At 44.7% G+C, this 23,965-nt stretch overlaps 1 protein-coding gene across 1 annotated transcript in view; it reads right to left on the reverse strand.

Annotated features, from left to right (window-relative positions):
• Positions 1–23,965, reverse strand: part of SIPA1L2 (signal induced proliferation associated 1 like 2) — a 231,910-nt gene that overhangs the window by 107,196 nt on the left and 100,749 nt on the right. The window contains exon 2 of the mRNA XM_081230788.1: positions 10,017–11,728. Within this exon, the coding sequence (XP_081086914.1) occupies positions 10,017–11,493 (1,477 nt within the window). The 5' untranslated portion in view covers positions 11,494–11,728. The remainder of the gene's footprint in view (positions 1–10,016; positions 11,729–23,965) is intronic.

Below are 23,965 nucleotides of genomic sequence, written 5' to 3' on the forward strand. Positions count from 1 at the left end.
GCTATCAAAGACCTCCTTTGATAATGCATAATTTTTAGTGTCATTTGCTACAAGAATGGGAAGGAGAAAGAAAACACTACGAGAGCAAAGAAAGGGTTCACTGCGTAAAAGCTGAGAGGCCCAGGTCATTATTGAGCGGAGTAGTTGTCCAGCTTTCCTTTTATTTCTTAAGTGAGACAAAGAGCGAAATAAATTTTGGATTTGAACAAATGCAAGGTAGGTGGGTTTTAGTAAGTTCTAGGTGCTCTGAGACCTTACCTTCCAGAGACCTTGACTTCCAGCTATACTGCACCAGTGTTACCAAATGCCAAGTTCGCGTGCTCAATGCACAGTGAGGCCAAACAAACCCAAACGTCGGAGTTTGGAGTAGAGAAAGGTTTATTGCAGGACCATGTAAGAAGATGAGTGGCTTGTGCCCCAAGAGCCCCCAAACTCCTTGAAGGGCTTTAGAGGAAAGCGCTTTTAAAGGCAAAGTGAGGGAGGAGTGTGGTTAGTTGTTGCAAACTTCTTGGGGTCAGAATCCTTTGTTCTTGCAGCTGTCCACGGAGGTCAGGTCACCATGTTCCCATAAACCTCCAACAAGACAAATGTTCTTCTCTGTTCTGCAACTTTTTATCTCTATATGAATGGGAAAGTGCTACACCTTTAAAGGTCAGAGCCTTGAGAATGGGCTCTCCTGTATATTTCAGGCTATAGGCAATATTCTTAACTTGTAGCAAAAGCAATAAAATACAAAGGCTAAAGTCAAAGAAACAGATCTAATATGGAGGCAGATTTGTTCTTCCTTATTATACCAGTAGCAAAATGCAAGGAAGTTTTCCCAGTTAACTGCCGCATGGGTCAAACTATAGAGAAATATTAGAGTATTAATAACTCTTCCTAGAGAAATATGAGAGCATCAGTTCCTCCTCAATAACTGACTGAGCACACATCTAAGGACAAAGGATGATAGGATGAACTAGCATACAGTTCTAAAATGCTGCAGGGGATGGGAACTGTGACCTCCCAGCACAGCATACATGTTTCCCAGCACCGCCCCCCTGCCCCCTCAGCCACATGGAACCCATATGACTATAACCCACAGGCTGAACCCCCTGTGCAGCTGGGTGATTCCTCCGTGCTAAGAGCCCCCTGGACTTCCACAGGAGTTCTGTTTGTGGAGGTACTGGCCAGGCACTACAGTTAAGAACTGAGTTGGTTGTGTCCGCTAAAGGAAGAATTTGCATCCCAGAACAGTACAATTGTTAGGTGGTACTCAGTTCTCCCATATGAATTTAATAGTGTCCAATTCGCTATTAATTTTCTTCAGTGACTGTATAAAACCAGAGGGGGAAAAAAAGAAAAGAAGCCACCAGGCATGAAATTCAAAGCAAATGCAGCCATGCATCACTCAGCAATGGGGTTCATTTGATATGTAAAAGTATCCTCCTGCCCACAACTGCCACATTAGTGAAACTTAAGTGAATGTGTTTGGAATGGAGTGGCAGACTTCACCAGACACCTTTCCCCCGGGGCCCACCCTGCCATATGGTTCTACTATTTTCTCTCTTCATCTTTTTAACCATTAAAATAAAGTCCTGCCCTTTAAACGCTGCACCAGTGGTGGGGACACTAGTTTCTTTTTAGAGAGAAGTCTCATACATTTATTTAAGAACTCCTGGGAGGACAAGGATATATACTACGTAATAGGCACTGTTCTAAGCCCTTTACAGGAGATATTTTAATATTTTTATTATGATCCCCTTTTTAGATGATTAACTGAGGCACAGAGAAGTTCATGAAGTTGTCCAAGGGCTTCCCTGGTGGCGCAGTGGTTAAGAGTCCGCCTGCCAATGCAGGGGACACGGGTTCGTGCCCCGGTCCGGAAAGATCCCACATGCCGCGGAGCGGCTGGGCCCGTGAGCCATGGCCGCTGAGCCTGCGCGTCCGGAGCCTGTGCTCCGCAACGGGAGAGGCCACAACAGTGAGAGGCCCACATACCGCAAAAAAAAAAAAAAAAAGTTGTCCAAAACTGAGTTGGGATGTAAACCCAAGAGTCTGATTTCAGAACAGTCTATGTTCATTACATCAAGATATGCTGCCCTGCCTGCCAGTCACAGGCCTCCAACTACAATGAGAATGGACAGACACCGCTGCCCATTGGCAGAAAGACAATTCCCCAGCCACAAAATAGTTGGTTGGTATCAAAAGGGGCAAAAGAGTTATTATACATATTCTAGAAGAATCCTTTGTTTTTATTTGTTCATTTAGCAGATGTATGTACGAATAATATGCTTCAGTTAAAATATTAAGTACAAAGATTACCATTGGAGAAAAGGGTAAATTTACATAGAGCTGGGTAACAGTAGTTAAAAAAATTAGTGAACTTAAAGATTTTTACAGAAAAGAGGCCCTGGAGAGAATGCCTGGAGGTGCTGCATGCATATCCAGCAGCCAGGGCTGGGCCAGACACAGGAAGGGCCTTCAAGGCTTAAGGGCTGGCATCTTGGGGTGTAATAAGGGAACAACAAATCTGACTCCATACTGGATGTTTCTTTTACTTTCACCTTTGTATTAATACTCTAATATTTCTGTATAGTTTGACTGATGTGGCAGTTAACGGGGAAAACTTCCTTGCATTTTGCTACTGGTGTAATAAGGAAGAACAAATCTGCCTCCATATTAGATCTGTTTCTTTGACTTTAGCCTTTGTATTTTATTGCTTTTACTACAAGTTAAGAATGTTGCCGGTAGCCTGAAATATACAGGAGAGCCCATTCTCAAGGCTCTGACCTTTAAGGGCCTAACACTTTTCTATTCATACAGAGATACAAAGTTACAGAACAGAGAATAACATTTGTCTTGCTGGAGATTTAGGGGAACATGGTGACCTGACCTATGTGGACAGCTGCAAGAACAAAGGATTCCGAGACCAAGAAGTCTGCAACAACCAGCCACACCCTTTCCCTTTCCGGTATAAAAGAAGCCTCAATTCTAACTCAAGTTAAGATGGTTCTTTGGGACACTAGTCCACCTTCTTCTAAGTCTGCTGGCTTTCCAAATAAAGTGGCTATGCCTTGCCCCAACAAGTTGTTTCTTGATTTATTGGCTTGTCATGTGGTCAGCTGTCTGACCTTGGACTCGGTAATAGGGGCAGAAATGGACCTTGGAAAGGCCAGTCTTACACCCTACATTGTGGTATGGATATTGCTTCTGTTGGAAACCCAGTCTGCTCAGAAGCAGCTAAACAGTCTTTTCTGAAAAATTCCAACCTTTTCAAAAAGAATTCCAATCTGCCCACACCTAAGACGTCTTGTAAAGCTACGATGGGAAGGGGAAATCAAAGAAGTTCTCTGTCCTATTCATGGGCACATGACGGAACTATAAACACTAGGGCCCCTAAGCACTAGGCAGTGGGGAGAGAAGAGGGCAAACTAAGACTCTCTTTCATACACACTACAGAGTCTGCCCCATAAAACCAATTCAGCTCTTTACGAAGGATTTCTGCTAGATACATACTTCTTTTGTTGTACTTGTCATAGAAAATTCCAAAAAAAAAATGAGCTGGGCACAAAGGCCTCCTTCAGAGAGTTCAGTGAAGATTTGGGAACCAGAGTGCGCCAAGGACATCCCAAACAGCCCCTCACAGCCACCTCACCTTAACCTGCAGATTTCAGGGGAAATTCAAAGAGAATGTCTTTGTGCATTTCAATGCAGAAACAGTAAATTCTAGGGCTTCCCTGGTGGCACAATGGTTAAGAATCTGCCTGCCAAGGCAGGGGACGTGGGTTCGAGCCCTGGTCTGGGGAGATGCCACATGCCGTGGAGCAACTAAGCCCACGCGCCACAACTACTGAGCCTGCGCTCTAGAGCCCATGAGCCACAACTATTGAGCCCGTATACCACAACTACTGAAGCCCACACGCCTAGAGCCCATGCTCCCCAACAAGAGAAGCCACTGCAATGAGAAGCCCGCGCACCGCAACAAAGAGTAGCCCCTGCTCGCCGCAACTAGAGAAAGCCCACGTGCACAGCAACAAGGACCCAATGCAACCAAAATAAATAAATTTAAAAAAAAACAACTAAATCTAGCTTATTAAAAAAAAAAGAGTAAATTCTAAAGCTTAACAATTCCCCTGCCCCTCAAGGTAAGTTTGAGAATGATACTCATGGCAAGTGTGTACAGGAAGGGCCCTAGAGGTTTGCTGCTTTTAAGAACTGTATCAATTTTTTCTTTCTTCTTATTTTAAAGATTCTCATTTTAAATATATCATGAGAACTTATAACTTACATTTTTTAAAAAATTAAGTAAATGATTTTTAAATTGTTTTTGATTTATAGAAAAGCTGCAAAGATAGCAGAGAGTTCTCTTAATCCACTCACCCAGTTTCCTAGCTGTTACCAGCTTACATATTTTGGTATATTTGTTCAATTAATGCACCAATATTGGTGTATTATTATTAACTGAAGTCCATAGTTTACTCAGATATTTTTAGTTTTTACCTAGTGTCCTTTTCTGTTTGAGGATCCCATCCCTGACACCACATGACATTGTCATAGTGTCTCTTTAGGGTCCTCTAGACTGTGACAGTTTCTCAGACTTCCCCTTTTTTGATGACCGTGGCAGTTTTGAGGAGTACGGGGCAGGGATTTTGTAGAATGTGCCTCAGTTGGGATGTGTCTAATGTTTTTCCCTAAACAGACTGAGGTTATGTTTTTGGAGAGGAAGACCACAGAAATGCCATTCCCATCACATCAAGGGTACAAACCATCCACATGATTTGCGCCTGTTGATGCTGACCTGGATCACCTGGCTGGGGCAATGTTTGCCAGGCTTCTCCCCTCTTCCCACAGTCCATCCTTCGGAGGTGATTCACTAAGCACAGCCCACATTCAAGTGGAGAAAGGGAAGGCCATGACTTAAATTTCTATAATTTTTCAAGGTTTATGAAATTTAAACATTTTTTATAGCAATTTGCTTTTCAAGTAAAGATCTGTTGTTAAAATGAATGTTCATTGGGCTTCCCTGGTGGCGCAGTGGTTGAGAGTCCGCCTGCCGATGCAGGGGACACGGGTTCGTGCCCCGGTCCGGGAGGATCCCACATGCCACGGAGCGGCTGGGCCCCATGAGCCATGGCCGCTGAGCCTGCACATCCGGAGCCTGTGCTCCGCAACGGGAGAGGCCACAGCAGTGAGAGGCCTGCATACCGCAAAAAAAAAAAAAAAAAATGAATGTTCATTAACATATTTGACATGAGTAGTGTTGCAGGTGGAAGAAATATAGGTCTCTTTATCACTATGTTTCTGTCAAGTTGAAAGATTTTTCTTTGAAGTAAAGCAAATACAGTCATTAACTCTTCTGCCCAGATCACAGTTGGCAAATACCTGGCATCTCCCCATGCGCCCGCGGCGGATGATGATCATTGCTAATGGCTCTTAGAGTGCTGATGCAGCTGTGTACACAATGATAGAAGTACCAATGAAGGAAGCATGAGCACCCAAAGCAAGCTTCACATACATCCATTTACCTGCATCAGGAAAAGCCTAGCAGGATAACGATGAAACTATTCATGGGAATTGTGTCTTTCTTATGGATTGGAGGGGTTTTCTTTCTCTTTCTTTTGCTTCCCTACCTTTCCTTATTTTCCCATAATGATCATATAGTATTTATACGCCATTTAAAAATTCTAAACCAAAAAACAAAAGATAAATATTGTCAATCTTAGTATTCCCTCCACTCCCCACATCCATAGGAACATACATAATGCTCCCAAAGGCTCAGACACAATTCAGCCACTTTTCACTTCACTCCTGAGTTATCAAAGAGGCGCAGCTTTATCCTTCTCCCTGGTTTGACCTCCATTTACCCCAAAGTGACTGACCTCGTCTTCAGGAGCCATTCTTGTGCGCGTGACCTGAAGCAAGGCACTGGGCAGCTTTAGAACTCCTGAGTAACTCTCAGGTACACTATTGCCTAAAAAGCGCAAGACACACAGAAACCCACAGCATCCCTCTGCTGTCCGCGTGGCTCTGGCCCCAGTCACACTCCGGACAGTCAGTTGCTGGCCAGCGGCTCTAAGTGGCTCTAAGCCCCAGGAGGTCTGCTGTGCTGCAAGGGAAGCTAAAGGCAATTCAAACCAAGACCACAGGTGAAATCCCCATCTAGGGGGCCCTAGCTCCCAGGAGGGAACTGCAGTTTCACTAGAGTTCCATGAGGGACAGAGTGGCCTGGCACACAGCACCAGGGTCATCGCCAGTGAAAGGAAGGGACATTCGAGAGCATTCACTAAGCTTGCTACAATCCGGCTCTTTTAAAAAGTTGTTTCACTGAAGGCTAGAGAGGGATTTGCCCAGACAAGCAATGCTGCCCACAGGGCACCGTGGCAGGCCACTCCCCTGCATAAATCCCTTTGCAAAGTTATTCAAAGCCATTCAAAGACTATGTGTCATAGGAATACACCTCGACATAAGGACAGCCATCTCATGTTAACTACCCAATAAAGCGTCAACCAGTGTGATGAATTGGGCGATTGGGGTTGACATGTATACATACACTGATGTGTATAAAACTGATGACTAATAAGAACCTGCTGTATAAAAAAATAAATAAAATGAAATTAAAAAAAAAAGAAGAGTCAACCACCTGATTAAAGCTGAAAAGTTTACCTATGACAACTGATGTAGGCATCGTCACTTGAAAGAAGGGAAAGAAAGAGAGAAAGAGATTCAGAGAGCTGGGTCTTTTAAACCTTTCCCAGCGACTGGGAGCCATGTCATTCTTTTGAAAATGAACTTTCACACAGAACAATGAAGAATGGAGGAAAAGAAAAGGCGTTCTGGAAAGTATCAAAAGATTCCTTGAAAGCCTGCTTCCAAAGAGAAGAACTGAGTGAAGGGAAAAGAGGAAAAGGGAAAGAAAAAATCTGCAAAAATGCTCTGTGACAGTCTGCCCAGGGCCTCTGTTTTTAAACACAATGCTGTTCCTGCAACTTGTGATACGTTGGCAGATATAAACTCCAGTGGTTGAAGCTGGTGTGAAAAATGGGGGGGAATCATTCATTTAGTCATTGCACTTTATCTGGCAGACATATGCTTTTGTGATCCTTGGGAAAAAGCTGGGCTCCAGTCCCACATGTAGGAGGCCTCGGCCACCTGGCCGCTGGCAATCCGGGCTGCTGCCTCTGCCTTTAGTCCTTAATGGCTCTACAGAGAGACCAGCGAGAGCAGCAGCAGCTGCTATTGCAGCCAATTGCATTTTGAAGTCACACAGGCCCACAGGGGAAGAGCCAAATATAGGAGGAAGCAGGCACAGTCCAGGGCTGCAGGGAGAGAGCGCAGAGTGGCAGGGCTGGGCTGGGTCTGATTCTGTCTCCTCCTGTTCTGTCCTGGCCCCCGGGTCCCATTAGCCATACAACAGTCACCGTGCCCAGCACAGAACTGCAGCACAAGACAAAGGACCTCGGGGACGGCTGTCCCGCACCTTCATTGTGCAGCCTTACCGCAGGAGTCTAGAATTTGGCTGTCTGCCTCATTCACAGACCCAGAGTGAGCCCAGCACCCCGCAACTGACAAAGCAGTCTACACCCACTTACAACTCACCACAGGGCATCTACTCTCAGATTCTTCTTATTTATGTTTTATTGCACATTCGAATCTACCAAGTTTGATGATGTCACTTCTAAAGCCCTGGAAAATCCTCAGTAGCAAATCAGGAAAAGTGGAGGAGATAAACCACTCACGGGCAACTCTTTACAATTATCAGGAAGTGACAGAGTTCAAGAGAAAAACTTACAAAAAAACAGTCAAGAGAATTAAGAGAATCTAGCAACCTAAAATTATCTCGTGGAACAGACCTTCAGGACATTAAATGGGTCAGATGGCGGCAACCCTGCCTGGGTCCAGAAAACATCAGTTCTTTATTCCATACACATTGCGTAGACTTAACACACTAAGATGTGCAAAGGAGTACAACAAATGAGATGTTGGCACTAAGTATTTGCATACATACACATGTATACGGATAGATACACATATACAATTTTTACATTCTGATATTTTACACGGTGAATCGCAAACCACTTACAAAACTTAGAATGACTCATCGCGCCTAAGGATTTCAGGGCATAACAATTCCAACAGACTATTTTATTGCTAGCATTGACAGCCATGGCTTCGTCAAATAAAAAAATATCGTAAGCAGGAAGCCTATTTCTCCATGGCCTCCCTTTCCAAAAATAACTAAGTTCCACCTCGAGAGCATCCGTGAGCAGAGTTTTATAATCCTCTGCCCCTGGGTGAACAGTCCTGAGGGCCACGAGTTATTTCCGGCACAGATTAAAAAGAAGATCCAAGATTCTGTGCATTCACTGGCTGGAAGGCAGTAACGTCACAACGGTGATGCTGAGCCCACCAGGAGCCAGGGCTGAGACGGGAGTGTTGGGGACACAGCCAGGGAATCAAGATGTTGACCAAGTTATTTCAGTCCCATTATGTCATCCGTACAAGACCAGAAAGACAACTCAAACTATATGACCAGTCGCAATTCAAACGCCTGCTTATTTAGCTATGTTGCTTATCAACATTCTATTCATTCCGTTGATTTATATGATTTCATAATATTATGATTATGGATGACTGGTTAAATCTGGATTGATGCAAAGGGGGGGATTATTAATTTAATAATTGCACTTGGTCCAGCTTGCAGTCCAGGGGAAAAAGCACTAAGAAGGCTCCAGGGACCGAAGTGGATGGAATGACCTCCCGAGGTTAGAGCTACACCCCGACCCAACCTCAAAAAGAAACAGCTGGAGTCAAAGATTGCAGGCAAGCATTCTGAAGATAGAAACCAATACTAAATAAATTCTAAGTACAGTCAGCTGGCATTTATCCACACCAGAAGGCACAGAAGGAGGAGAGGCCCCCCGAAACTCACTGGGCCACCTCTGCTTCCTTCGTGCTCTAAGAGGTGACACCTGGGAATGGAGGGGGGTGGCAGGCGAAACTGCAAACAGAAAACTAAGCCCCAAAGAGTATGCTGTCCTAGAAGGAAGGGGCCACGGAAGCAAGTCACACCCACTAAGAAGGCAGGGCGAGAGTCCCTGGGTGTTCTATTTGGCATGTGTTACTGACGTGTGCATGGAACATGTTTCTCTGTGGGCCTGTAAGACAGAGGGGCTTCTCATGTCTCTGGAATAACTAACGACACATTGAAAGGCTGAGGATTCAACTACATGACTTCTGAGGGATGCATCCTTCAAGGCTAAACATACAAATAAAAGTAAACATCATTTATTCTACACGTACTTGAAGAATTTCTGAAATAACAATACCAAGGAAATATTTGTATCTGAACCTTTAAGCCTATGTGTAAAACTGCAAGAAGACTAAATTTGTCTATCTACTAATTTATACATTCATACATTCTTTCAACAAAGGTTTACTTAACACTTCCACAAGGCAGAAGGAGCCGTGAAGACATAAAATTAAAAAGATGAAGCAAAGGTGTAGGAGAAAAGTACAGAAAAAACTAGAGGGAAAAGAACCAGAACTATCCACTGTACACAGTGTAAGAGATTATTCAGAGGAATGAAAGAGCAATGGAGTCCATCGGCAAAGACTTCCTAAAAGGGGTAAACCTCAGTGGAGTCTGACGTTTGTGACGCTCACACATTGGCAGAGAGAAGGGAAGAGCAGGTGTTTCCACATCAGGGACTAGGGATCAGCAAAGACAGGGAACTGGGGATTTCTAAAGAAGGGATCTGGGACCTCCCTGGCGGTGCAGAGGCTAGGACTCTGCGCTTCCACTGCGTGGGTCACGGGTTCCATCCCGGGGGTACGGGTTCCATCCCTGGTTGGGGAACTAAGATCCTGCATGCTGCATGGCATGGCCCAAAAAATTAAAAAAATAAAAAATAAAGAAAGAAGGGATCAGTCCGGCAGCAATGGAGGCTCTGTGACACAGAACAAGCTCAAACCCAGTGGACCACGGCCTGGGACATGCTCCGACCTAAAGCCACATACCACACGGGGCCCCTTACCTTTGCCATAGAAGAACCTGCGGTAGTAATAGGCCCCCAGGTCGATGTGCTCGATGACGTAGCGCCTGACCTTCTCCCTGTGGATTGGCTGGTTCTCCCTGGGCACCTCCAGGACCGAGACGCCCGCGTTGGTGCAGTGAGAGCTGAGTGAGGCCTCGAAGGAGCAGCTTTCCCCGGAACCGAAGGAGGACGAGTTGGCCCTGGACAGCGCAATCCTCCGGTCGCCCTCCCCGCCCGTCTCATTCCGAAAGTAGGGACAGCTGAGCACCAGGTCATTGCTCTTCCCATCACCGTCGTCTGTGTCCAGGTTCTCTTTGGAGTTGAGGTCCTCTTTGCTCCCCAGCGGGGAATCACAGCTGCCTGGCGGGCCCATTGGCATCTGGGTCTGGGATGCCGCCGAGGCCCCGGTGGTGATGTTCTTCCTCTTCCCCACGTTTGCCCTCGTGGCCATGGCTTCATTGATATTAAACAAGATGCTCTGGACATCATAATGTGCAAAACAGCGCTGGCAGTTCCAAGGGCGGACGCCCCTCTCCAGATGCCCGTCCTCCAGCTCGGAGGCGAACTTGAACGTCTCGTGCTCACTTTTCACGGTCCGCAGCTTGCGGAAGAGGGACGTTTCCATGGACTCCGACTTCAACCTCCGTTGGAAAGGCTTGTCCCTGTCTCTCCCCAGGAGGAGGGCACTGTCCATATAGTCTAATCCTGAGATGTGCACGAATTCGCCTCTAGAAATCTGTGCTGCGGCATGAAGGCTGGGGGAGATTGCAGGGTCGCAGGGGAAGAACTCGGGGAACCCAAACGGGGCCATCACCTTGTGTTCGTAGTTCTCTAGCCGGTACCCTCGGAGCATAGCAAAGAAGTTCTCCCCGGACAAGCCCTGCCGGTTGATGGAAGACGTGCTCCCATACTCCCGGTGCAGGGCGGCCCCGGTATTGGGGTTCACTGCATTTTGGTCTAGGACGTCTTCCGCGTCGATGTCACTAATGGTTACATCACTATTGCTTCTCTGTCTTATGGGGTGCAGCCCTCTTTGCGGAGAGTGAACGAAGATGTCTCCGATGGTAGACTTCGCCTCCACGAAGTCTAGGTCGAGCGGTTCCTCTTGCTGGTGGTCGCTCTGGTTGTTTTGCCCGTTGTGCATAATGGACGTGACACTTTCGTAGCTGGTCTGTGACCGGCTTTCCCACAGGGCCTTGCAGGTCAGCTCCTTGGAGCAGTCCTTTTTAGGAGGCCACTCAGACACCCTTGCTCTGACACCCATCTTGGGCACGGCCGGGGTACCATTAGCCGGACCACCGTTCTCATTGGAACTGGAAGCATTTAAGGAAGTGGTGGGTCCCATGTTGCCATTGATGGCTTTAAATTTTCGAGCAAAATAATCATCGGACTGCATGATTCTGGGAGGACCCTTGAACTTCGAAGAGGCTCTGCCAACCTTGTGCTGCTCTTCTTGTGACTGCCTGGGGTCACTCATGTCTACCGATGACGCAGGAAGCTCCAAGTCTCGCCAGGAAGACTGATGTAAATCTAATTACATTGTTATTTACAAAGGCTTCTTCTAGAGTTGTATTTTTCCTTGGTAACCAGAAGCAAACATCCCCAGAGTATAGTTTCTCCAAAACCAACTTGCTTCTCAGTTGCTGTAATAATTTTGAACACCTCTGTCCTTTTCAAAAGCATCCCTTAAGACATCTGGCCAGTTCCTTCACCTGAATTAAAAAACAGAAAATAGCCATTAACAATCACTGGAGCTCCAGTTCAATACATTCTCCACATGATTTCTCATCTGCCCTTCTCTCCAATTCCCCGTAAACTGGCGTGAAGTTTCACGGTTCCACACTGCTGTTCACACTCTCCTTCTCTCCGGAACACTCTGCCTACTCACTGTACCTGGCTGCTTAAAATTTACACCACACAATCAAGCAGAACCCTCCCACGCTCAGCCCACATCTGAGCAAGGACTGCTTCCTCTATGTTTCCATGGTATCTGCACCTACACCAATCACAGCAGTTTCCCTTATACTCTTACTGCTGCTGTACTGATCAGTCTCCTCCACCAGCTCCTCTAAGCCAGGAGCTATGCCCTTCATCTCAGTATCAACATTTATCTATTGATGTAACCTGGCTTAAATCAGGTAATCAAGCAACATTTCAATTAGTTGTAAGAGTAACACAATGGTCATGGAATTGTTTGAGTATTCTTCAACTTTCTTTCAAACCAGTTAAACTCAAAATGTCCAGCAGCACAAAGGTCAATACAAGGCATTAACAATGAGTTTTCAGAATGCTCTCTTACAAGCAAATAAGAACTCACAGAGATCCCCTGACAGTGAGAAGGAGTCTTCAAGAATCTGGTGTCTGAACAAGTACAACTTTCTAGTTCATTACACCACTAGCAAGTTGACAAATGTGCAGGGAAGCTTAGAGATTTAAAACACAATTTACCTTTGTGTCTGGTAGAAACTTGACTTCACCAACTCTCCTCTTTAATTACAAATAATTTTTCAATTTGTTCTATCTTTAATTAGACAAAAATATTTTCCAGGTATTACTATTTCCCGAACTCATGGCTGTCTGGGAATCTTACTGTTGGCACAAGAATAAAAAAAAGAATGACTCTACCATGTCTGAAAATAATGATGAGAATAAAGATGTGATATAGCTGATTTCCCTCAGCCTTCACCAAAGCATAAAAAATAACTGCAACTCAGTTAGGAATAATGTTAAAATTCCAACTAGCTAAACAGTGTAAGGACTCTTTCCAGTGGGTTCTTAACGACTTTGTGATGACCATGTGGTGGTCTCCTGGAATATTTTCTTATGATGGCAGATATTTTCTTATGATGGCAGCTTGCTTTCTTCCCCATTGGGGGGCAAAAAATCAGTCTGGGCATGACAACATGCTGTTTGCTCCCAGGGCAGCTTCATAACTGAGGAAATAATGATATTTTAGGGTGTGGCAAACAGAGAGGGAATGAGCAGTCAGATGCTTCTGTGCACTCAGCAGACCAGGACATGCCCAGAGCTCTCAGAGAGAGACCAGAGCCGACGGCATCTTATCTATTTCACTTAAAAGTATTGTATTTAGGGCTTCCCTGGTGGCGCAGTGGTTGAGAGTCCGCCTGCCGATGCAGGGGACACGGGTTCGTGCCCCGGTCTGGGAAGATCCCACATGCTGCGGAGCGGCTGGGCCCGTGAGCCATGGCCGCTGAGCCTGCGCGTCCGGAGCCTGTGCTCCGCAACGGGAGAGACCACAACAGCAAGAGGCCCGCATACCGCAAAAAGAAAAAAAAAAAGTATTGTATTTAAACGAACCAGAGATGATTCTGAATCATAGTGATTTCCTCTATAATTTAGATTATCATCAAATCCTTTCCCGGAAACTGAAAAAAAAATGACGACCGAGATACGAAGGAAAACAACTTCTTGCCTAATAGCTCTCTGTTGAAATGGTATTTGATTCACTGTAGTAGGCTTCTGCATAATCTATACATTCTATTAAGTCTCCTGCTTACAGAACACTCAACACAATTTGAAAGGGTAAGAAAAGCTTCTAATGGTTGGTACAGAGCTATGTGAATTCTCAGGAGGCATTAATCTGATACTCATTTTCATTATCTAATACTAATCTGTATCCTTGTTACCAAAGAAAGAACCATGCCCTGTCAAGTACCCAGTTCCAAACACTGAACTGTGACATTTCTAGAAACATAATCAGGAACTAAGTGCTCACCACCTCAAGGAATTAGAAAAAGAACAACAAAATGTACCAAGAGAAACCAGGAAAGAAGGAATGAAGAAAGATACAAGCTGGAATTAATGGAATGGCAGGGGGTAGGGGATAGAAAGAATAGACAAATCCAAAAGGTGGATTTTTTTTTGAAGAGTCAAAAAATAGATACACTCCTTCCCAAACCTGAAAAAGGGAAAGAAAGAAAGAAAGAAAGAAAGAAAGAAAGAAAGAAAGGGAGAATAATATTACATACGTTTGGAAATGAGAAAGGAGAAATGACCACACACATAAGAGGTATTGAAATAAATATAAGTGTAAAAGAATTATACCACAAGCAACTCTACAGCAACAAATTTAGAAACATAGAAGAAACTAAGATTTCCTGGCAAAACACAAACTCCCCAAACCCATCCAAGAATGGAAAATTTAAATAGAGTGATTAGCACCAAAGAGAGTAGAAATATAATAATCCCTAACTAAAAATATGACCAATGTATGCACAAAATGCAAAGAGCTACCTTAACCACGACTTTGAAACCCCTTCATCCTCTCATTTATGAGACCAAATGCTATCTAAAAATGTAGTTTGTACCTTGCTTTTCTTCCTTTTCCCTGTCGTGGCACACACTGAAATACCAATGTTCCCACAGCACATGGCAGTCAAAGCAGGAAGGTGCTCAAGGCTCGGGGCACAGGTGAGACTCTGGTCCCCCTCCCCAACTCCACCACCAGCAAACCAGCACCTCCCCTTACCAGCAGCCCACTCACACACCCCAGAAGGATGCTCTGAGTTCAAGCCACCTGCCAGGAATGTGTAAAACACAGAAACCTGAAAACTAGGATTAACGTCGACAACACAGACACTGAATAATTTGTTCTGGAAAAACTAACCATAAAGTTATCAGAGGTCACTGGGCTTGGACTCATATCTGAAAACTGATCTTCCAAGCTCTCACATCCGTTTACATTTACAATAGTTATCATTGTTTGCAACAGACAGCATTAAAACTACAAAATCTTTATTCCATAGATCTATTATAGAAATGGAAGGGCTTCCCTGGTGGCGCAGTGGTTAAGAATCCGCCTGCCAATGCAGGAGACACAGGTTCAAGCCCTGGTCCGGGAAGATCCCACGTGCCATGGAGCAACTAAGCCTGTGTGCCACAACTACTGAGCCTGCGCTCTAGAGCCTGCGAGCCACAGCTACTGAGTCCACATGCCACAACTACTGAAGCTCATGTGCCTAGAGCCCATGCTCTACAACAAGAGAAGCCATTGCAATGAGAAGCCCACGTGCTGCAACTAGAGAAAAGCCCATGCACAGCAACAAAGACCCAATGTAGCTATAAATAAATAAATAAATAAGTTTATTTTAAGAAAAAGAAATGGAAGACACCGACAATTGTCAAAAAGTAAGGATTATTACTTTAAAACATGAATGAATAATAGCAGCAAATAAAAATAGATGAACTAGTGTTGAATTTTACTATTAGGCTTGCCAAAAAACACAAAAACTGTAGCAAACTCAGAGCACACAAACCCTTTGCCAAAGAAATCTTCTGAAAATATTCCTTCAGTTATGATTTTTTAATTTTGTGCGTGCGATAAGAACATTAGCTGTATCAGACGCTACTGGTTTTTCCTGTCTCAAATGTATTCCTCTTTCTTGTGGTAATGGGTACCACACCTCTGAAACCATTTTATTTATGTGGGGCTAACTCCACCCATAACATGTGACCCAGGTTTGACCAATGAAAGTGCTGCATCTTCAGGCCACAGTGACTGGTCCAGGGATGAGCCCAGGAGCCAAGCCAGGAAGGGTACCCCAACACTGGTGCTCTGACCCTTGGCAATGCCCAAGCAGCAGAGGGCTCACCTTGCCAATGTGACTGAGAATGGAAACAGCAGCACGAAGCAGGGCCAAGCGAAAGAAATGATGACTCCTAAGGATGCGGCTCTGGAACCAGTTCCAGAATTTTCCAGCTGCTTGAGCCAACTGATCACCTTTTTTGCTTTATTCAGTTTGACTTAGGTTTCTGTGTTTTCCAGACTAATTTTAAATGTCCTAAGAGACCCAGCTTCTATTCAGTTAAAGACCAAAGACAGGAAATTTGACGAACACAGCTACTGTGCACGGTGTTGCCCAGATTGCCTGGTCAATGAATGAATGGACGGAAAGTCACCGTTCTGGCACCAGCATCCAAATCAAAACCAGAGCCTTCTGGGCAAGATCCCTGCTCTAATTCCATAATTATATATCTTTTAACACCTTTTATGTGTGCCACTAACAATTCAAAGTGTTCCAAGCCAAAAAATTCTTGACACAGTAGCTGATGAATAAACAATCTACAGTTGCAACAGAACTCCTGCAAATCCCTTCCTGCCACCTTTTACTCCTAGCCACATTTTCTAGCTTGTTGTAGCTCCTCGAATAAATCTCTAACAACAGAATGATAGAGGGCACCTTCCTTTTAAAGATATTACTAAAATACTTATATATTTGAACACTGTCATAAAAATAAAACACCTCAAAACAATTATAGCATTTGTTTCTTCAGGAAGATAAATTAAAAATAATAACCATCCAATTGAAAAAGTATTATGGTTCACGGGGAAGAACTGAAATCAATGTCTTTGAAAAGTAGATGTCAAGAGGGGTGGGATAGGGAGGGTGGGAGGGAGGGAGACGCAAGAGGGAAGAGATATGGGAACATACGTATATGTATAACTGATTCACTTTGTTATAAAGCTGAAACTAACACACCATTGTAAAGCAATTATATTCCAATAAAGATGTGGAAAAAAAAAAAAGAAGGAATGGTACAGGCTCTGAAGAGAGAGAAATGCAGAAAGGAAACAATGGAGGGAATGAAAATCTAAAGCATGAGCTGGAATGACCTCTGGAACAATCCAGAACCTAGAGGTCAGACTGTGGATGAGAGAGAGAGACAGAGACAGGCACATACATACGTGAGTGCACACGTGCATGCACACACACGCACGCGCGCACACACGAGACACCCTACACCAGTGAATCAATCCTGTTTGCCCTGTAGGGCCACAGATGAAAAGTGGGGATCTGGAGCAAACATGCCTTCTTACAGGCATCTGGAACATAAGACCCCTTTGTATCTCTCTATCTTTAGTTTTTCCCCAAGTTCTAACGTTCTGCCTGTTTCCATGAAGCATTCAGTTGAGAAGTTTCTAAAAGACCGGGATTTGCACTCTTAGTAGCATGTACATGCACGCAATGAAGCTGTAATCTAGGAAGCATCCTGCAAATATTGTATCTGCCCCCAAATTTATTCTTTATACTCATCAGGTATATATACAACTTCTATGTTCAAATCCACCATGAATGTCAAGAGCAGGGCAGGGAGCCATGCAGCTGACTGATGTCCATGGGTCCCAAACTGATGGAAGGGACAGGAAAAGGATGACTTTTCAGAGAAGCATTTCAAACAGCAGCCTTCAGAAATTAGGGGGCTGTGACTGGCCCCCAAACAAAGCACAGAACACACAGTTACAGGTGGGCACCCCGACAGAACAGGGAAAATCCAATTTGCAAAGCACAGAATGCTCTTTACCCAAAGTCTCGAAGGGGTTTGGTGAGTCTGTGACACTACCAAGAAACACGGGCCAACTATCCAGGTTGGTCCTGTCCTTGTCATCTCCTGCCCCGCTCCCCGTAGCAGCCACTGAAAGACCTTCCTGCCCCAGCATCTCAGTGGAGACTGCAGCTTCTTACTTCTCGGAGGACAAAGAAGCCAACGCATTTCTTTCAGCTCTTGTCATCACTTAAGGAACGTACCCTCTTCTGACCCTGTCCTTCCATGTTACCCTTTGTTGACAACCTTTTGAGACTTGCCATCTTTCCCAAGATAAAAACCCGCATTATGGCTCACCAGCCTCTTCCCAACCACCCTGGCTCAAGCTGAAGCATCTGCTCTCCTCCCTCCACGCTGGGGCCCAGCCGTCCTCAGCGTCTTCAGGCTGCGCCCTCTCCAGGCCTGCGTCTGAGCTGCTTCCTCTAAACGCAGCATTACCCGCCAACCCTTCATCCTCATCCTGCTCATTCCCCCCAACCGACCCCGCCCCGGGTGCCCCGCCCCCCCGCTCCGTGGCGTCCTCTACTTCCTCGTGGAAACACCCCTGTCCACACCTTACCACGTGTGTCCTGTTTCTCTCTCTCCAACTCTCTGCGAGGCCCCAGGGCTGTGACTGTTTTGTTCCCCACTTGATCTGTGGTGCCTTGCACGGTTTCCAGTACATGGTAGATGGTCCATAAATATTATTAAATGAATTAACAAATTACTAAACAAATATGGCAGGCAGTAATCCTTCATAATAAAAAACATTTACTATCGAAATGGCAAGCTCTTGTAGTTACAGAATCTACTATAAATCAGAAGTTCAATCGTTTTGCAAAAACATGTTTATTATAGAAATAGGGACAGTTGTTAGCTCTTTGCAGGACACTCATACCCAAATCCTCACAACAACAGGCTACCTTGAACCTACATTCAGCAACTGCTCCACTCTGAAAGAGAGCTTCCCACCCCGATTTCTGTACCAGCCAAATGCAGTGATGGCAGACAGGTCTTCCAACTGTACAGAAAGAAAGAATGCCGTACTTCACCTTCTAACCGCCTCAGCAGCATCTTAGGCTAAAGGCCCATTCCCAAACACGAAGAGCATAAGGAAGTCTGCATGACCAATCCTGTCCCCTCCTGAGTCGGGCAGAGCAGCCAATGGGGTACAGAGCTCCATTTTGCTGTAGGTGGCTGGTGCCAGCGTCCTGGAGATCTGGAAGTATGCCTGCGAATGGTATCCCTCCAGAACAGGATGGCAAGAGGAAACCGCGCAATCAGAGGTCCTGATTGAAAGGGTACCTGGGCCTCACGTCCCAGTTAGAGAGGAAGGTGTATGAACCTAAGAGCCCCGCACATCACGTTTTTAATGAACAGCTGTGAGTCTGCTCCTGACCTTCCTCTGTGATTTTACACCATTTCGTCATTCCAACAGATTGCAAAACACTGGTTAGGATAGCTTTCAAGAGGCAAATGCAGAGTTCTCAAACGGAAATGCCATGCATTTTTCCATGGAAAGCAAAAGTGCTATTTCATGAAATATTAAGGAAGCATTAAAATAAAGCGGACCCTCATACTTGCAATTATGGGGGCCACCATTCCACCCACTCCTTCCTGCCTTAATTCTACTTAAGAGTATCTTCAATGTACTACTTTCTTAACTTTATGGATAAATGATTCACACTGCTACCTTGGTGTGGCTACAAAAAACTTAATCAAAGAAAATGAAGAGTCATTTAATTTCTTCCTGAGGATTTTATAAAGAGAACAGAATAATAATCTGCAGTGAGCCCTCAGCAGCATGAATAGGTCCTCTCCAGGTAACTCCCCAAAGCTGGACACTGACCATTTGCTGGGACAGAAGACACAGGGTTCATCTTAGAATCATCACCAATTAATAGGGATCTCAAACCTGTTTCTCCAGACAGTGTTCTCCCTTTCTTTCAGTTCGTTTGTAATGTCAAGGACACCCCCCTCTAATAGTTTCCAAGTATTCTTACAATTCATCAAATTCTATGGCTCTTACTCCCCAGAGGGGAAAAAAATCAAAAATTGTCACCAGCACTCGGTGGTCACTTTAAAATCTACATGTGGACCTGTGTGATCTCACGGGTGGCAGGGCAGCCTTGAGAGAGGAAGGGCTGGAAGAGGCAGTGAAAGACCCCTCAGAGAAGTTAAAGAATTTCGGAGCTGGAAGGACTGATCTGTTCTCATGCTAAGGGTCTTGGTAATAATTTTTCAAGGACAGAACAGAAATGGGGAAAATGTGATATTTAAGCATAACTGTGTTTAAATAGAATGTTTTTCCAAGTTTCCCATAAGACATCAGTGAGTCTTCAAGAGCAATATTATAGTTATATTTGAGCCACTTACCAGGACTGCAGCTGTAGCAAATGGATTGAAATCCACAAAATGCACAAACTATGAGCCTCATTCAAGGGAAAAAATGGTTAAAGTTATATGACAGATTTATCATAAAAGTATAACTACCACAAAACATTTATTTTTCATACGCATATTCCATCGGCTCTAATACTAACATGCATAACTGAGCAGGGAATAAAAAGAGGAACAAACGTTCCCCAGGTGCATCCTCTCTGTGGCCGGGAAGACGACAGAGCTGAGGTGTGCTCACATGCAAGATCTAATCACCTGAAGTGCATTTCCCATAACATCACTACGTTCAGGTACATTCAGCCAGGTATTCAATGAAGTTATGACTGAAGACCTATAAAGAAATCCATTAGCTCAAATTCTTATCATAGTATAGACCACAAACATCAAGGATAGAAACAATTTGACAAATGGGCTATTATTCAATAATAATGGTCATGAATGGATATAGATGGTCCATAATAATCACACTTTGACTGCTAAGTTTTTGGTAGATCTGAACAAGAAAATTTGTTCTTAGCCATTTAGCTTGAATTAAACATTGGGATGGTACTAAAGATAAATGTTTGGAGCATGAGAATATTAAAAAAAAAGAGCAAAATTTGTCTCCTTGAGGTTTTATAACATAGAGGTAATGTATTATTTGTGAAGAATAATTCTTTTGCGGGGGAGTGGAATGTTCACGCTGGTGTTAGACCATTTTTCAAAGCACTCCATGTTGCTCTCTGGAAGAATTTCTCAAGTGATGTCCCCAGAAAACCTGATGCCCTTGGTGTAGTTAAGGACTTTTTCATCCAAGTAAAGCAGAGACCCCAGTAAAAAGTGTCTAAAGGATTCAGTCTCCACTGGAACCCTGTATTATGACTCTACATTATCCTGAATCATAATCCGTGCTGAAAAAAAGGGCCAAATCAAAGGTTTGTTAGATGGAGCCCTTGTGTGACTTTCTAAGTGAAGCGCCTATATGCTTCGCCAGAGCAGGATCCTGGTCCACCCTATTCACTGGTGTCCCCCCGGCCCCTAGAGTCGGGCGGGGCACTTAGTTGGCACTCAGCATTAGCTTACATCCATCCATCTAAACTGAAATAGTTGCAAACCAAACTACCCCAAAGCACTGACTCAACATACTATCATGACACACACAGAACAGGATGATTCCTGATCCTCTCTTTTTGGTTTCTTTGCTGGCGCTTCCTCTGCTCTTTAAGTGTTGATGCTCCTCGGGGCTTATTCTAGGCTGCCTTCGCTTTTAATTCCACCTATCTCCTTGTGCAGTTCTCGCAGGGTCACGTGAATCTCCACGCCGATGACTCTGAAATCTACCCAGAGCCCAAAGATGTCTCCCATGCCACACAGCCACGCTGCACTATGACAGCGCACGCCCTCCAGCCCAGGCCCTGGGCACCTGCTCTCCCACTGCCCAGCTCAGGAGCGGCATTCCCATCTGCCTGCCGCCCAAGCCCAGCACCCTGGGCCCATCCTGCCCTCCCCTGACAGTCCACGTGCAATCTGAGACCAGGCCACTTGACCTTCTGAATGTTCTCAGATCCATGTAGACCTTGCTGTCTCGACTGCCATGAACACTCTCTTATTTCTCCTAGATTACCCCAAAACCCTTCACTACTTCCCCATGTCACCAGAATAGAGCCTGACTGCTTTATGTGGCACAGGTCACTCAGGGTTTGGTCCAGGAGTAGCTGTCCAGCCCCTTGTCCTGCGGCCCAGACCCCACCCCATGCCCGCACGTGCTGCCCTCCATTCTCCTTTGCTCAAGGGGGTCTGCACAGGCTGCTCCCCTGCCCGAATACTCTTCAAGACTTCTTCCCTCCACTTTGCTAACAGGTGTTATTAGTGCAACCTCAGCTCACAGACTGGGTTGTCCGGAAGCCTTCTCAAATCTTACCTCTGGTTCTACGTTATCTTAATGCAGGCTCCCCTACCATCCTACCCCTTTTTTCTCACCCTATGTTAAACACCACACTATTTTATCCCAGCCTGTTTACGTGGCACTAACCTCCTCTACACTCCTCTAGTTCCGGGCAGGCAGAGTCACGGCTTTGCTCGCAGCACTCAGCAAGCCTCCGGGCTCTGACCATGCTGGCTGAGACCACAGCAAAGTGACTCATCCTCTCTGACCTACCTGTAAAATGGGAATAATCCTATCGATGTCAAAGGATTATTCTAAAGATTCGACAAGATCCAGAGGCCAAGTGCTTACCTCCATGTTTCCTATAGCCAAAGTTCAAAAAAAATTAGCTGGAAAAATTGATTTATATGTGAACGAATATTGATGGATAAACTAACTGACTTCCAACTGGGCAACTAAAATGAGTAAGACACACACTACCCCCAAAGAGCACAGTCATGTTTACAAAACCTAATATGGTAACTGCTAATGGATTTCTGTTCAAAGACTAACAGGAACACAAAGCTGATTGAACTTTGTAACTCAGTAGCTAAGCTGATTCACCAAGAGGGAAACAGAAGCTTTCAGAAGGTGAGGGAAAGTCCCCAATCTCCAGTCGGGTTCTACTAGCTTCCCAACTACAATTTCTAATTAAAGTTATTTTAGGGACTGCACTGTATTGTAACGAGATGATTCGGGAGTTTGAAATTTCAGTGTGTCGATAAAAAACAGGAACCCATTTCTGGTAGTAAGCTACTTTCAACCACCCCTCCTTCCACATATGTGTATGTCAAAGAGAATAAACAAAGAGCCATTTTCTGAAATGGAATATTTTGATCATGGGATTTTTCCAAGGAGACAGAAGAACAGTTGTGGGTATTGACAGTTTCCCGTTAAATCTTTTAAATAAGAAAAAGATAAAAAGAGATAGCCCTGCACCTCCTTCCCTCAGGAGGTTATTAGTTATGGCATTTTTTTCAGCCATGTGGGCCCTGACTTACAGATGACACAGTAGGAAATCAGACGTTCCAATTAATAATTTAAGCGGAGGCATTTGTGTCTTAGGAAAACACAGCAAAAGAAGAAAAGAACTTCTATTTGGTGCCAAGTGATTTAGACTGTACCTCTGTTATTTGCATTTAAATATCATAGAAGATAATCTGTTCTATTCTTTCAATGAAGGTTGAGTGACACTAGGTGACCAAGAAGGGAACCTGAGCATTTTATAATAAAAACCTGGGAGGCTGGAGTCTTAACAAGTACTTTTAGGGGTCCTTCCTGTTGTTTACCTCGAAGAGAAGCAATCCTCTCACTTTCTTCTCATTCCTGGTATCTTCCAGTGAATCCACAGCGAAAACTCTTGCAGAGTGAAGGATCTGTCTCACCTCGCTCTACAAAATAAATCAATACTATCGAAAACTGAACTAAACGGACAAAGCAGCTACCTTCAACGCGTTCTGTGTTAAAACCCAACGAGTGGACCAGAGAGCCATCAATCTGAAGATGCTTCCTTTCCAATGAGCATAAAGGGCACGAAAAGAAAACCCCGCCAATCTACACAACAGTCTAGTATTTGATTTTTTTTAAATAGTAATTTCAGCAGCAAACACACAACAAACTGCATTCACTAAGCACACAACTCTCCAGGCCATCTTTGCATTGTTTTCATGTTTATTTGAATTACAGGATACTGAGTTTTGCTGAACAGCTTTATGAGGTTTATTATGTGATACAAAAACCCTTTGGTGGGCCTCCCTGGTGGCGCAGTGGTTGGGAGTCCGCCTGCCGATGCAGGGGACACAGGTTCGTGCCCCGGTCCGGGAGGATCCCACATGCCGCGGAGCAGCTGGGCCTGTGAGCCATGGCTGCTGAGCCTGCGCGTCCGAAGCCTGTGCTCCACAACGGGAGAGGCCACAACAGTGAGAGGCCTGCGTACCGCAAAAAAAAAAAAAAAAACCTTTGGTTACTCCAGTAAATAAATGTATTCAGTTCTATTGGGCCCTGGGCTCAATGCTGGGGGGTCTGGGGGAGCATTAAAGATGAATGACAGAGCCTCCTAATCCTCAAGAAGCTTCTTAGCTGTGTGAGATATGCACATGCATAACAAGCAATAGGAGAAATGAAGCTAAAAGCCCAGGACACCACTTCGGACTCTAGGTGCAGAAGGCACCCACTCTGAACACCAATAAAGACAACTGTGCAAGTCACTGACTCATACTTCGACATCTGAAAAATCTACCTAAGAAATAAGAGATGTGGGAGAAAACGTATATAGAAAGATATTCACTCCAGAACTACAAGAATGAAAAATCTGCAACAGGCT

Source organism: Mesoplodon bidens (genome assembly GCF_964165515.1).
Source record: "Mesoplodon bidens genome assembly, chromosome: 1".
NCBI classification, from domain to species: Eukaryota; Metazoa; Chordata; class Mammalia; order Artiodactyla; family Ziphiidae; genus Mesoplodon; species Mesoplodon bidens.